The sequence below is a fragment of the Capricornis sumatraensis genome, chromosome 2, assembly GCF_032405125.1.
Source record: "Capricornis sumatraensis isolate serow.1 chromosome 2, serow.2, whole genome shotgun sequence".
Taxonomy (NCBI): Eukaryota; Metazoa; Chordata; class Mammalia; order Artiodactyla; family Bovidae; genus Capricornis; species Capricornis sumatraensis.
Window position 1 is genome coordinate 121,090,001 of NC_091070.1, and position 13,672 is coordinate 121,103,672.

A 13,672-nucleotide genomic window follows, 5' to 3' on the forward strand; every position below is an offset into this window, starting at 1 on the left:
TTCTAATTCAATTATTCTTACTTTTTGTTTCCTGGAAAATTCCAAGGTTAAAGCTTTCAAGTCCAAACTTCTCACCGTCATAATCTTAACGAGGCCCCTTGTGGCCAAGGAACCTCCCCATATAGTGACCACTCAGTCCACACTGCCAACATTCCCAACAGAGAGCCTGAGATTTTCTCACCTATATGTCTGATTGATCCCAGGTTTCCCACCAGGGGCATTTTCACTGAGTGCAGGGGATGTAGGGGAGGAATGACCAGAGCCCACAGATCCTGGCCGGAAAGATGTGCTTTTTTTGGCTACCTGCTTCCGAGATTGGGCAAGCTGGCCTTCCAAGCTTCTAGGAGATTAGAGATCATACAGTAAGGGATACAGAAAATGTAATATAAAAGAAACTGCTGAAAAAGAAGGAATAGCACTCACTCACTGTCACCTGCCTGGGGGGACAGAGCTGGACCAGGTGGGGCAGGTGGGGCTGTCGGCTGTGGGGGTTCCATAGGCTTGAACTGGGTTCCAGTACTTGTTAGATCCTGAGTGTACTGGACCACGGGACCTTTGCTTCTCACAGCACCTGTAAGAAAAGGAGATTGACCATAGAGAACCTAAGAGCTGTGCCATTTATATTCATTCACAGATTTGATTCTCAATTTATATAATAAAGCAACAATGGAAATATTATAAGTGCTAAGACTGTTAGATCTCATTATTTATACCAATGAGTGGGAATATTTGCACAGGCTGACTTTCAGTTAAATAGTAAGATTTTATCTTCCTGCCTCGGACAATTTACATTAATAATTATTCTATTGCTGTCGTTGTTATTTAACTGCTAAGTCATGTCTGACTCTTTGTGACCTTATGACTGTAGCCCACCAGGCTCCTCTGTCCGCGAGATTTCCCAGGCAAGAATACTGGAGTGGGTTGCCATTTCCTCCTCCAGGGGATCTTCCCAACTGAAGGATTGAACCTGTGTCTCCTGCACTGGCAGATGGATCCTTTACCACTGAGCTGCCAGGGAAGCCAATTATGTTATACTTTGGTAAAAATTTTCAAAAATACATTCTCTGATCAACTGATGTTGTCAAGAAAAATTAACCAAAACGTATGCCAGAAACATATAAAAACAAAACCAAAATTTTAAAACAAGTTAATCACACATGGTGGATAAAAATTAAGACTGGAAGTCAGGGGATATGGGTTCGATCCCTGAACTGAGAAGATTCCATATGCCACAGAGCAACTAAACCCGTGTGCCACAACTACTGAGCCTGTGCTCTAAAACCTAGGAGCCAGAACTACTAAGCCCGCACGCTCTAGGGCCTATGCTTTGCAACAAGACAAGCCACTGTAATGAGAAGCCTGGACACTGAAATGATGAGTAGCCCCTGCTAGCTGCAACTAGAGAAAGTCCTTGAGCAATGAAGACCCATCGCAGCCAAAAAAAAAAAAAAAAAAAAAATGACCACAGATAGCACACACAAAGCAGATAATCCTCATGTAAATAACAGAGGTAGTTACTACCAACAATACCCCTAACCTAAGCTAGTTGTTTCAGATTTTTATGTGTTTTTGAGAACAAATCAGAGCCATAGCATGTTGAGGCAGCAACACAAATTCATCACCACTACTGGAAACTTAGGAACATGTCTTGTTTTCAATGTGGCAGTAGTGTCATCCTGGTAAACAAAGGATATAGCCATCGTACATACACCTCTTTGCTGATTTGTCCATTTTTTCCCTCTCCCAGATAGCTTTCAGGACTTACCCATATTTGGACGTGTTCTGAGCTGTCCCCCTTGCTTCTTCTCTAGTGCAGAGGCGGATGATGTCTTCATGCTGAACATGGGCTCCAGTCGTGTAGAGCCTCGATAGATCCATTCACATCTTTTGTCATCCTAGGGGATTGCAAGTAAGGAAAGGTGGCAGGGGAATGGATTAAAGGCCAGAATCTACCCTGCCACTTGTGAAGAATACCATGTGCCTCCCTTGGGGGAAATCTCCCTGATGAACGCCCAATTCCCTATCTATTCAATAAATTTATGTGCTAGGCTCCACAACAGGCATCAGGAATTAAACAGCAACAATAAAACCCCCCAAAACAAAAACAGGTATTTCTTGATTAAAAAAATGACAAGAGATAGATGTTTATACTGAGTATAAGACATATGACAAGGTTCATTAGGATCAAAGGGCTGAGATAGCTCAGAGAAGAAATATAATTCTAAGAAAGGTGTGAGAGGGGAGAAAAGGACAAGTAGAGAAGATTTAAGCGTTAAGCTGGGCCTTGAAAGATCACCAACACCTCAGAATTCACTGATCCTTCTTTTTTGTCCCATTATACCATCAATAACCCTGGGAAAACAGAACTAGCAGCCTTCTCTGTATCTACATGCATTGTGGATACTCCTGGAGAAAAGCAAAAACAAAAACACTATCGTGCAGATTAGAGTCTTAAATTCAGGGACTTTATTTTTAATAACCATGCATAGAGGAATGAAAAAAAGTAAAATATGACCCAAAACAGTGAGAATAGGTAAGAGAGTAACAAAGAAGAAAAACTATGGCATAGCTACATATGCCATAGTTATCCTATGCTCCCCCATCCCACCCAAATCCCCGCCTCTAAGGCTCCTAAGAAGAGTACCAGAAAGAGGATCCTGACTAGGCTGCCGTCCACCTCCTCGACTCGGGACTTCCACCACGTGCCTTCCCACTCAGTCTTGATCAGCTGGCCACTCTTGAGCAACACCATGGGGCGGTTGGGGTAAGCAGTGATATACTCTTCTATGAAGTCTCGGCAGGAGATGTCTTCTATGTCCTCCCAAGTCTTTTTCACTGTCCCAAGGAAGAAGGAGGGCTGAGAGAGGGCAGGTAGGGCATGTCTTGATAGGGGGAAAGGGTTGACAAGGAAATGTTTGGCATTTTTCAAGTTGGGAGGGAGAGAAAAAATAAATGAAGAAATCATAACCTCAAGGGAAGCAAAACCATGACCACTTAAAAGTATTGAACCTAAGGTGCAAATGCACACTCAAATTCTGCAAATACTAATTGAATCAGCAGTATGTAAACATAGGTGAGTCACTCATTTCCTAGAAATGGATGTTTCCTCTTAGGAAAAGTCAAGTGGAAATTCTTGCTTACTTGATAAGCGTAAAGATAAATCAAAAAGAATCAGGTGGCACCATAAACTGATTTTAAAAAATCCTGTCCTTCCTTCTCATGCTCCATCAGGCTTTCAAAGGACCCTGAGTGTATTTACTGCCATGTTATTTGGAAACAGCCATTTTACTTGACCTTCCTGCAACTAAAAACAGTTGCTTCTATAAGAGTCTCTCCTAAGCCAGAGTCACAAGTATAGGGGAAACTATGAAGACCCCATCTAATACAGGTTCTGTAGAAAGCACTCTGAAAGCAATGCACAGACTGCAGATTTACACAAATGTTAAACATGAGACTAGGAGAGAAGTAACATCTTCTCAAACTTAAATCACTCAGAAATGAAATTAAAACACATCTACAATACGTGCATCCACTCAAAATCAGTCATGATCTTCTAATGTCTGACTCTATGGCTGCCAAGACTAACACTAGACACGAGCAAATAAAACTGTATCTCTCAAAAAATATGAATCAAACTTATGCTCTTTGAGACTAAAACACCAAGAACATTAGGGCTTTTCCACTGGTTGTCTTAAGAAATACAAGGTAGAAGAGGAAACAAAAAGAGCTAAGGAAAAAAGGAGGGACACTCACGTGGCCGGCAAATGGGATATAGTTCAGGCTGTGTAACATAGGAAGCATAGCCATCATCAAAGAAGATGAGAAACCTGTAAGGAAAGAGTGATGGTAGAAAGACTGGGGGTTACCATATTTAACATGACCAGAAATTATTATAGCTTCCATTCCTCTGGATCACAAACAAGACACAATCCAGGGAACATGTTTCCAGTGTACTATTTTCTTTCTACTATTCTTTCTTTCCACCCCAAGAGTTAAGAATTCTCCCTTAGGTTAGCAGATGCAAACTATTATATATAGAATGGATAAACAATAAGGTCCCACTGTATAGCACAGGGAACTATATTCAATATCCTGTAATATATCATAATGGAAAAGAATATTAGAATTCTCCCTTAATCTAACCAACATATCCCCGCTTTCCCAAAAGTGATTTATTCTTGTTATACTATTAGACTCTCACATTGCTGAAAAACATTTAGTCTCCATTTCTTCCTTCTGTATGAATTCTCTGTTCCCCTAACCATTAATCAATCTGGATTATTCTCCCCCGACCAAATTTTCTCTTTGAGAAAAGGGAAAAAAAGGGGGGGGGAAGGGAGTAAGAAAGAACCACCCACATGACTCTGTGGCAAAGGAAAGAGGGAGTTTCCAGCCACTGAGGACTAAGAACATCAGAGTCAATTGTGAGATCTGCACTATGGCTTAAACAGGGCAGACGACCTGCTCCTGGCTTCCACTCTCCTTATAATTTCTGTCTAGGTACCTGAGCTTGTTTTTGACGTTTGGTGTCTCAGCTACAATGCCAGCATAGAGCCAGACCTGATTCCCATCTTTGTATTTGGCCACTACTCGACTGCCCACATACAACTTGTCAGCAGGAGGGTGGTAATCGTAGGCAATGTGGTTTCCTGACAGAAGACTCTTTCCTTTGTTGTCAAATTTCACCTTGTACTTCTTTCCTGACCCTGAGTCAAATGGAAAAGAAAAACAAAAATTTTTAGAAACCATCAGTTTCTGTGTGGATCCTGATTGCTATGTGAGAGACAAAAGCCAAAGGCTCTGGGGAAAAGACATGATCAGTGATGGTGGCCTGCAGGCTCTTGCATTAGCCCTCCCTCTAGCCTGAACATACCAACCGTCTGAATGGCAATAAGGGTGCCTTTGTGCCACGTCTTAGTTCTTTTTTTGCCGAGGATGCGCATGCTGACGACCAAGTCACCATCTTTGCTCAGTTCTCCAGGCATCTGGCTCAAGGTTCCTAGGAAGAAAGCAAAGTTGCTCTAAAGAGATATGGCACAGATTGGGGAAAGAACGGAAAATAAAGAGGGTACTGGGTTATTGGGACAAATGGGGTAATCACTGATCCTTAACCAATTTTCCTGCTCCCTTGGCCAAGGGCAGATATATAAGACACAGTGGACTCAACTCTTTATGCTAACAGGAAAAATATGAATTGAAATTCACATGTAACTCAAGACCATCTCACTGTAACCAAATATTTCTGACTCCTTATTAACAACATTAACTATTAGTCATTAAATGCCAAGCAGCATGGTGGCTCAGACCATAAAGAATCCACCTGCAATGCGGGAGACCTGGGTTTAATACCTGGGTTGGGAAGATCCCTGGAGGAGGGCATGGCAACCCACTCCAGTATTCTTGCCTGAAGAATCCCCATGGACAGAGGAAGCTGGCGGGCTACAGTCCATGGGATCGCAAAGAGTCTGGCACGACTGAGCAACTAAGCACAGCACAGCTTTTATAAATCATTTTCCTGGGAGGGATCTCTTAATAGCTGCATTCTACAAAGAAAGCTTCCTTCAGACCTCTTTTTTAGAGTTTGAGTTACTGTTTTCTTTAACCTTCATCTGAAAGAAGATATCATGAGCACGGAGCTAAAAAGGTATTTGGACAAAGCCATCACATGGTAGAAAGCCATCAGACAAACGACTTAAGCCAAGAGACTTCCCCAGTGGTCCAGTGGTTAGGACTCTGCACTTTCAGTGCTGTGGGCCTGGGTTCGATCCCTGGTCAGGGTACTAAGATCCCACAAGCTGAGTGATGCAGCCATAAAAGAAAAGACTTAAGCAAACAGCAAGTGGTATTAAAAGAATCCTACAGAGGTAGAGAAAGACATTGAAATGTTAAAACACAGTCAGTATCCATGAAATCTCTGTAGGACTTCACCCCTGCACCTATACCAAGATGTCTCCTGACTCTAACCTTTGTGAAAATCCTGGGAACTACTCTTCTTGTTGACAGCATCCATGAACTTCTGGACATCTTGAGCCGATTTTCTTAAGGCAGCCATAGCTTCACGGAGCTGTGAGGAAGGGGATAAGGGAGACAAGTTTTAAAATAGTAGCACCGCTTCTTGAGAGTAACAACTTGTCTTTTAAAAAATGAAACAGACTGAGTTATGTTTAGAAGCTTACAGTTACTTCTAGAAGCTTATAGTTACTCTATCAGGCAAAACTTGCCCTTTCTTACAAATCTGGTTCAGAAATCAACTTTAGGAAGCTTTCCTTGATTAATTAATCTAGCTTATCACTGCCAAATTCTATATTCATACAGCATTCAGTGTATGTATCTATAAGGAGCTTTTGCATTCTTATAACGTTAATTAGAGTACTGCAACCCATGGGGCTGACTTCAGGGTGACTAGTTATATCTTGATGACTGAACTGACTTAACGGTTAGGCCAAAAGTTTCTTCTATCTTCATATTCTTCTCTCTCATCCTTCTCTTACTCATTTCAAGTTACCTTCTGGTCTTTTGGAGTTCTGCTCCCAGCATCACCTAGACGAGAAAAATTGAGTGAAAGACTTATACATAAGAATTTCCAAGAAATCAAGAACCAAACTATCATGGGAACACTAATGATAACAACTATAAACTAGATATAGATACACATATCTATGTAAAAGTACGAAAAGCATTCAGAAAGATAAAACAGCAAACAGATGACAATTCTTACCTGGGGATAAAGTACTGGTACAGGTGACAGTCTATGGGATCTGGGATTTTCAAATACTTGAATTCTTATAACAATAATTTTTTTATGGGTTATCTGAATGATTTGAAAAATGAAATGTGCCCAGTGAATTAAGTTAAAATGTTTCTTGACTAGTGCTGTCCAATAGATAATGGTGATGGTTGTACAACCTTGTGAATACACTAAAAACCACTGAATTATACATTTTAAAAGGGTAAATTTGTATGTAAATTACATCTGATTTTTTATATTTTTAAGTCAAATTTAAAGGCTTCTGTAATAGCTCAGTTGGTAAAGAATCTGCCTGTAATGCAGGAGACCATGGTTTGATTCCTGCTACGATAGACATATTCTGTTTCTGCACTGGCCAATCTGTTACAATTTGGCAACTAAGCACATGAAATGAGTTTTAAATTTTACTGAAGTGAAGTAAAGTAAAAGTTGCTCAGTCGTGTCTGACTCTTTGTGACCCCATAGACTATACAGTCCATGGAATTCTCTAGGCCAGAATACTGAAGGGGTAGCCTTTCCCTTCTTCAGTGGATCCTGCCAACCCAGGGATTGAACCCAGGTCTCCCGCATTGCAGGTGGACTCTTCACCAGCTAAGCCACAAGGGAAGTCCAAGAATACTGGAATGGGTAGCCTATCCCTTTTCCAGCGGATTTTCCCGATTCAGGAATCAAACCATGGTCTCTTGCATTGCAGGCAGATTCTTTACCAACTGAGCTATCATGGAAGCCTTTGCTGCTGCTGCTGCTAAGTTGCTTCAGTTGTGTCCGACTCTGTGTGACCCCATACATGGCAGCCTACCAGGCTCCCCCGTCCCTGGGATTCTCCAGGCAAGAACACTGGAATGGGTTGCCATTTCCTTCTCCAATGCATGAAAGTGAAAACTGAAAGTGAAGTTGCTCAGTTGTTTGACCCTTAGCAACCCCATGGACCACAGCCCACCAGGCCCCTCCATCCATGGGATTTTCCAGGCAAGAGTACTGGAGTGGGGTGCCACTGCCTTCTCTGATGGAAGCCTTTAAATTTGACTAAAAATTTTTAAAAATCAGATGTAATTTACGTAACAAATTTACCCCTTTAAAATGTTTAATTCAGTGGTTTTTAGTGTATTCACAAGGTTGTACAACCATCACCATTATCTAATTCTAGAACATTTTCATCACCCTGAAAAGAAATCCCACTAAGTATGGGGTTCTATTAACAGTCATTCCCCATTCCACCATACCTGCAACCTCCAGCAACTACTAATCTACTATCTGTCTCTACGGTTTGCCTTTTCTGCATACTTCACATAAATGGAATCATACGTGGTACATCACATGAGATTCATCAATGTTGCAGCATTATTAGCACTTCATTTTTATGATTAATATTCCATTGTATGGCTATACTATATTTTATTTATCCATTCATCAGTTGATGGACATTTGGGTTATTTACACTTTTTGGCTGTTATGAATAACGTTGATAGGCACATTTGTATATGAGTTTTCAAAAATAATTTAAAAATTATTTCTGGCTGTGCTGGGTTTTAATTGTGATGCACATGCTTTCTCCTTCTCTAGCTGCAGTGGGCGGGCACTACTCTCTAGCTGTGGTGGTGTATGGGCTTCTCATAGCGGCGGCTTCTTTTGTTGCGGAACACTGACTCTAGGGTGCTTAGGCTTCAGTAGTTGCAGGCTCAGCAGGGTGCAGCACACAGGCTTGGTTGCCCTAAGGCATGTGGAATCTTAGTTCCTGGACCAGGGATCAAACCCATGTCCCTTGCATTTGCAGGAGGATTCTTAACTGCTGGACCACCAGGAAGGCCCTATATGAGTTTTTATGTGGGCATATGTTGTCATTTCTCTTGGATTATGGCTAGGAGTAGAACTGCCAGGCCATAAAGTAACTCAATGTTTAACCTTTTGGTGAATTCAAAGACTTGTCCAAAGTGGCTGTACCATTTTGCATTCTCACCAGCAATTTTAGAGGGTTCCAATTTCTCCACATCCTTACCAACACTTATTCTTACAGCTATCCTAATAAGTAGTTTTGACTTGCATTTCCTTAATAGCTAATGATGTTAAACATCTTTTCATATACTTATTAGTCATTTGCACATCTTTGAAGAAGTATCTATTCAAATATTTCGCCTATTTTTAAATGGCTATTTGTCTTTTTATTCTTAAGTTTTAAGAGTTACTCATATATCCTGGAAAATACTAGACTTCACATTTCACATAATTTTAAAATTTTTGGCCCTGCCATGTGGTTTGCAGGATCTTACTTCCCTGACTAGGGATTGAACCCAGGTTTTCCACTGTGGAAACTCAGCATCCTAAACAAGGGACCACCAGGAATCCTCACATTTTACATAATTTAAATAGCCACGTGTGGATGGTGGCTACTGTATTGTACAGTGAAGTTTTAGAGATTTATAACATTTAAAAATGGAAGGCAATGGTGATAATCATTTTGCAATAAACATATATATCAAATCATTATGTCTTATACCTTAAATACTATATTATCAACTATATCTCAATAAAACTTGGAGGGAAATGTGGCAAAAATAAATAAATGGAAAGCAATGTAAATGACCAAAAATGAAATAAAAATTTAGTGAGATCATCAGATAAAAAAATCTATATGCAAAAGTCAACTACATGTCTAAATACTAGCAAAACTATTTAGAAATGTAGTTTTTAAAAAAAGTTAGTGCAAGCTTTCTGTAGAGAAAATGAATCAACCTCGGTGAAAAATGTTAAGGACTAACTACATGATCTTTGTATGGGAGATTTAAATACCATGAAAATTATTAACTATCTCTATATTGATAATCTGATAATGTCAACTGATACTGACATTTTGATAATGTCTATAGTTCTGGGGTTTTTATTGGTGTGTGTGTGTGGGAAATGGGGGAACATGAAAAGTTAACTCTCAAATATAAGGAAAACAGGTGTAAAAGAACCAAGACATCTGTGAAGAATGAGAAAGTGAAGTTACTAGAGTTAACAGACAGAAAAACTTATAAAGTCACAGTGATGGACAGTATAGAGTTGACTTAGTAAGAAATGACACACCAGTGAAACAGAAAATCCAGGAACAAACCCACAGATATATGTATATATAAGTAATTTATGATAGAACAGCAGAGACATTACTTTGCCAACAAAAGTCCTTCTAGTCAAAGCTACGGTTTTTCCAGTAAATGGCAATCCACTCCAGTACCCTTGCCTGGAAAATCTCATGAACAGAGAAGCCTGATAGGCTACAGCCCATGGGGTTGCAAAGAGTCGGACACAACTGAGCAACTTCACTTCACTTTCACATGTATGGATGTTAAGAGTTGGACTATAAAGAAAGCTGAGCACCAAAGAATTGATGCTTTTGAACTGTGGTGTTAGAGAAGACTCTTGACAGACTCTTGGATAGCAAGGAGATCCAACTAGTCCATCCTAACGGAAATCCATCCCGAATATTCATTGGAAAGACTGATGCTAAAGCTGAAACTCCAATACTCTGCCCACCTGTCGGGTAGAACCGATTCATTTGAAAAGACCCTGAGGCTGGGAAAGACTGAAGGTAGGAGAAAGGGATGACAGAGGATGAGATGGTTGGATGGCATCACCAACTCAATGGATATGAGTTTGAGTAAGTTCCGAAGGTTGGTGATGGACAGGGAAGCCTGGAGTGCTGCAGTCCATGGGGGTCGCAAAGAGTCGGACACGACTGAGGGCCTGAACTGAACTGACTGAAGCAATGCGAATCAGCGAGAGGTGGCTCATTTCAATAATGGTGCTGGAGAATTATTTAAGAACATTATGAAAAAAAGAAAACACCTCAAATATTACACAAAAAATATATTTCAGTTAGATTAAAAACTTAAATGTGAAACACAAAACTATGAAACTTTCAAAGGCAATGTAAAAGAAGATCTTTGTAGATTCAGGGCAGTAAGGATATAAAAAGCAGTGACCATAAAAGAAAATGTTAAAAGTTACAACTTCTGTTTATTAGCAAATAACATAAAAAGTAAAGACAAAATATAAGCTTGGAGTAATATGTCCATTTTATAACTGCAAAGGATTAGTAATTATAATTACAGGAATAACAAGAAGACTCTCTGAACTAAAAAAAAAAAAACCCAAACATACAGTTGAGTGAATGAGCATGAGACATGAATAGACATTTCAAAGAAAAACTATAGATAACTCACACATGAAAAGATTCTCAAGTCCATTAGTAAACAGAGAAATCAAAATTTAAAATGACAATACCATGTGTTGTCAAGGATGTGGAACATGGGCCACCTGCATTCACTGGTGGTATAAATATAAATTGGGACAACCACTTTGGAAAGCTTTTTGGTCATTAATTATCCAGCAAGGTTGAAAATTCCATATCCGAAGAACCAGCAACTCCACTCTTACAGTATCCTATGATATCCTAAAAAGATTCTTGCACATGTGCATCAAGGATCATGTACAAGAATATTTACAGCATTACTTATAATTGCAAAAAATCTAAAAACAAATGAAATGTCAGTTGTTAGGAGATAGATAAACTGGCATATTCACATAATGGAGCACCATACTGCAGCAGCAACTGTGCCAAGCACTACACATCAGCATGATACTGATGAAGTCACCGAAGAATGCCTGCAGTGTCTAAGATTCCATTTACCTAGTTCAAATATAGGCAAAACTATAGCACTTCTGGTGATAATGATGAGATAAGACTGGACAATCCCCCTATGCAGAAAACAAACATAAAACTGGACAAAATGGCCAAAAAAAAAAAAATTTCAGGATGCTGGAAACTGTCCAAAGGCAAACAATAGATTGATAAGTATTTATATCTAAAAAACTGCTAAACCTTATGGTAACAAAAGTGGGAGTCTATGGATCTCTTTCCTGGGGCAGCTCCCACCTCTGTTCCATTGCCAGCATGATGGGCAAAAACTGTACCTTTACCATCAAGGTGCTAGCACTAACAAGTAGCTTTGCTACTCTGAGGTTGTAGCTCTTGCTTAGAGTGAACAACCAACCAGTCAGGGATTTAACAAGGAATTCTGAAAATGAGAGAGCCACACTCAGGCTTTAGGTAAATTCTCTATACATTCTTGGGTGACTATTTAAATACACACATGCAAAGAGGAGACAAGTATGCCTGATTAACACAAGGTCAAAGAAAAAAAAAAAATCACAAAATTAAAATTTATGAGGTGCATGAAAATTAAAACTCAACATAAAAAAACTTATGAGATGCAGCAAAGCAATGCTTAGAGGGAAATTTATAGCTTTAAATGTTTATACCAGGAAGGAAGGAAGGTCTAGAGTCAATAGTCTCAGCTTCAACTTTAAGGAGGGACTTCCCTGGTGGTCTGGTGGCTAAGACTCTGAACTCAATGCAGGGGCCTGGGTTCGCTCTCTGGTGAGGGAACTAGTTCCCACAGGCCACAACTAAGAGTCTCATGCCACAACAAAGATCAAACATCCTGCGTGCTGCAACTAAAACCTGGAGCAGCCAAAATAAATACATAAATATTTAAAAAAGGAAAGAAACTAAAAAAAGAAAAGCAAACCAAACTCAAGAAAACTGGAAGGAAGAAAATAATAAAGATCAGAGTAGAAATCGATGAAATAGGTAACAGAAAAAGAGTAGCAAAAATAAATCAATGAACTCCCAATACTGGTTCCTTATAAAAGAACAAAAATTGATTAAACCAGTAAGCTAGATTAACCAAGAAACAAAAAGACGAAATCCAAAAAACCATATCAGGAATGAAAGAGACATCACTACAGAACTACAGAAATTAAAAAGGATCATAAGGGAATACTATGAATAACATTATGACAATAATTTAGACAAGTTTGATAAACTGAACAAATTCCTAGAAAGACACAAATGAACAAAACCAACTTGAGAAGGAATAGAAAACTTAAATAAATATATCAGGTAAAGAAAATGGAGGGCTTCCCTGGTGGTCCAGTGGTAAAGACTCTGAGCTCCCAATGTAGGGGGCCCAGGTTCGATCCCTGGTCAGGGAACTAGATCCCACATGCAGCAACTAAAAATCCCATGTGCTGCAACTAAGACTCAGAGCAGCCAAATAAATAGATAAAAATAAGTATATTTAAAAAAAAGAAAATGGATTAGTAATTAAAAGCCTTCCCACAATAAATTACAATGTGATATGCTAAATTGGATCTTGGAACAGAAAAACCAGAAATGGAATAAAGTCTGGAGTTCAGATAAAAAGAAAGTACCAGTGTTTCTCAGTTTTGACCAATATCTAGCATGGTAATACAATATGAGAAGAAACTGGTGAAAGGTATGCAGGAACAGTCTATTACCTTTGCAACTTTCCCACAAATCTAAAGTGATTTCAAATTAAAAAGCTTATTTATAAAAAAGCTTTCCACAAAGAAAAGTCCAAGCCAAGATGGTCTCATTGCTGAATTTATCAAACATTTAAGGAAGAAATAATACCATCCCACACAACTCAGAGGAAGGAACACCTCCCAACTCATCTTGTAAGGCTTGTATTACCTTGATGCTATAGCCAAAGACATCACTACAAAACTACCAACAGCCCTCGAACGTATGTGCAAAAGTTGTTAAAACATTTGCAAATCCAATACAACAACATATAAAAAGGATTATACACTAAGACAAAGTGGGGGAGGGGGCAAGGATGAGAGATTTATTCCAGGAACAAAAGACTGGTTTAATATCCAAAAAATAATTATTGTAATACATTCTATTAATAGGATAAATGATAAAAGCCATATGATCATCTGAGGACAATACAGAAAAAGGAGCTAACAAAATCTAAAATTGAATCCAGTTATGATAAAAGCTCTCAGGAAACTAGGAATAGAAGCAACTTCCATCAATCTGATAAAAGATACCTACAATTTACACCATAATTAATG

At 39.2% G+C, this 13,672-nt stretch overlaps 1 protein-coding gene and 1 non-coding gene across 3 annotated transcripts in view; one reads left to right on the top strand and one right to left on the bottom strand.

Moving 5' to 3' along the window:
* Positions 1 to 13,672, bottom strand: part of SETDB1 (SET domain bifurcated histone lysine methyltransferase 1) — a 29,417-nt gene that overhangs the window by 11,362 nt on the left and 4,383 nt on the right. For both annotated transcript variants that reach the window (XM_068966305.1, XM_068966304.1), the window contains exons 4-12: positions 6,506 to 6,540; positions 5,965 to 6,064; positions 4,874 to 4,999; positions 4,505 to 4,706; positions 3,754 to 3,827; positions 2,645 to 2,835; positions 1,766 to 1,895; positions 424 to 571; positions 182 to 340 (exon numbers count right to left, since the gene is read on the bottom strand). In XM_068966305.1, coding sequence (XP_068822406.1) covers positions 182 to 340; positions 424 to 571; positions 1,766 to 1,895; positions 2,645 to 2,835; positions 3,754 to 3,827; positions 4,505 to 4,706; positions 4,874 to 4,999; positions 5,965 to 6,064; positions 6,506 to 6,540 — 1,165 coding nt within the window. The remainder of the gene's footprint in view (positions 1 to 181; positions 341 to 423; positions 572 to 1,765; positions 1,896 to 2,644; positions 2,836 to 3,753; positions 3,828 to 4,504; positions 4,707 to 4,873; positions 5,000 to 5,964; positions 6,065 to 6,505; positions 6,541 to 13,672) is intronic.
* Positions 12,712 to 12,784, top strand: TRNAG-CCC (transfer RNA glycine (anticodon CCC)). Its single transcript has one exon. It is a non-coding gene; the product is annotated as a tRNA-Gly (tRNA).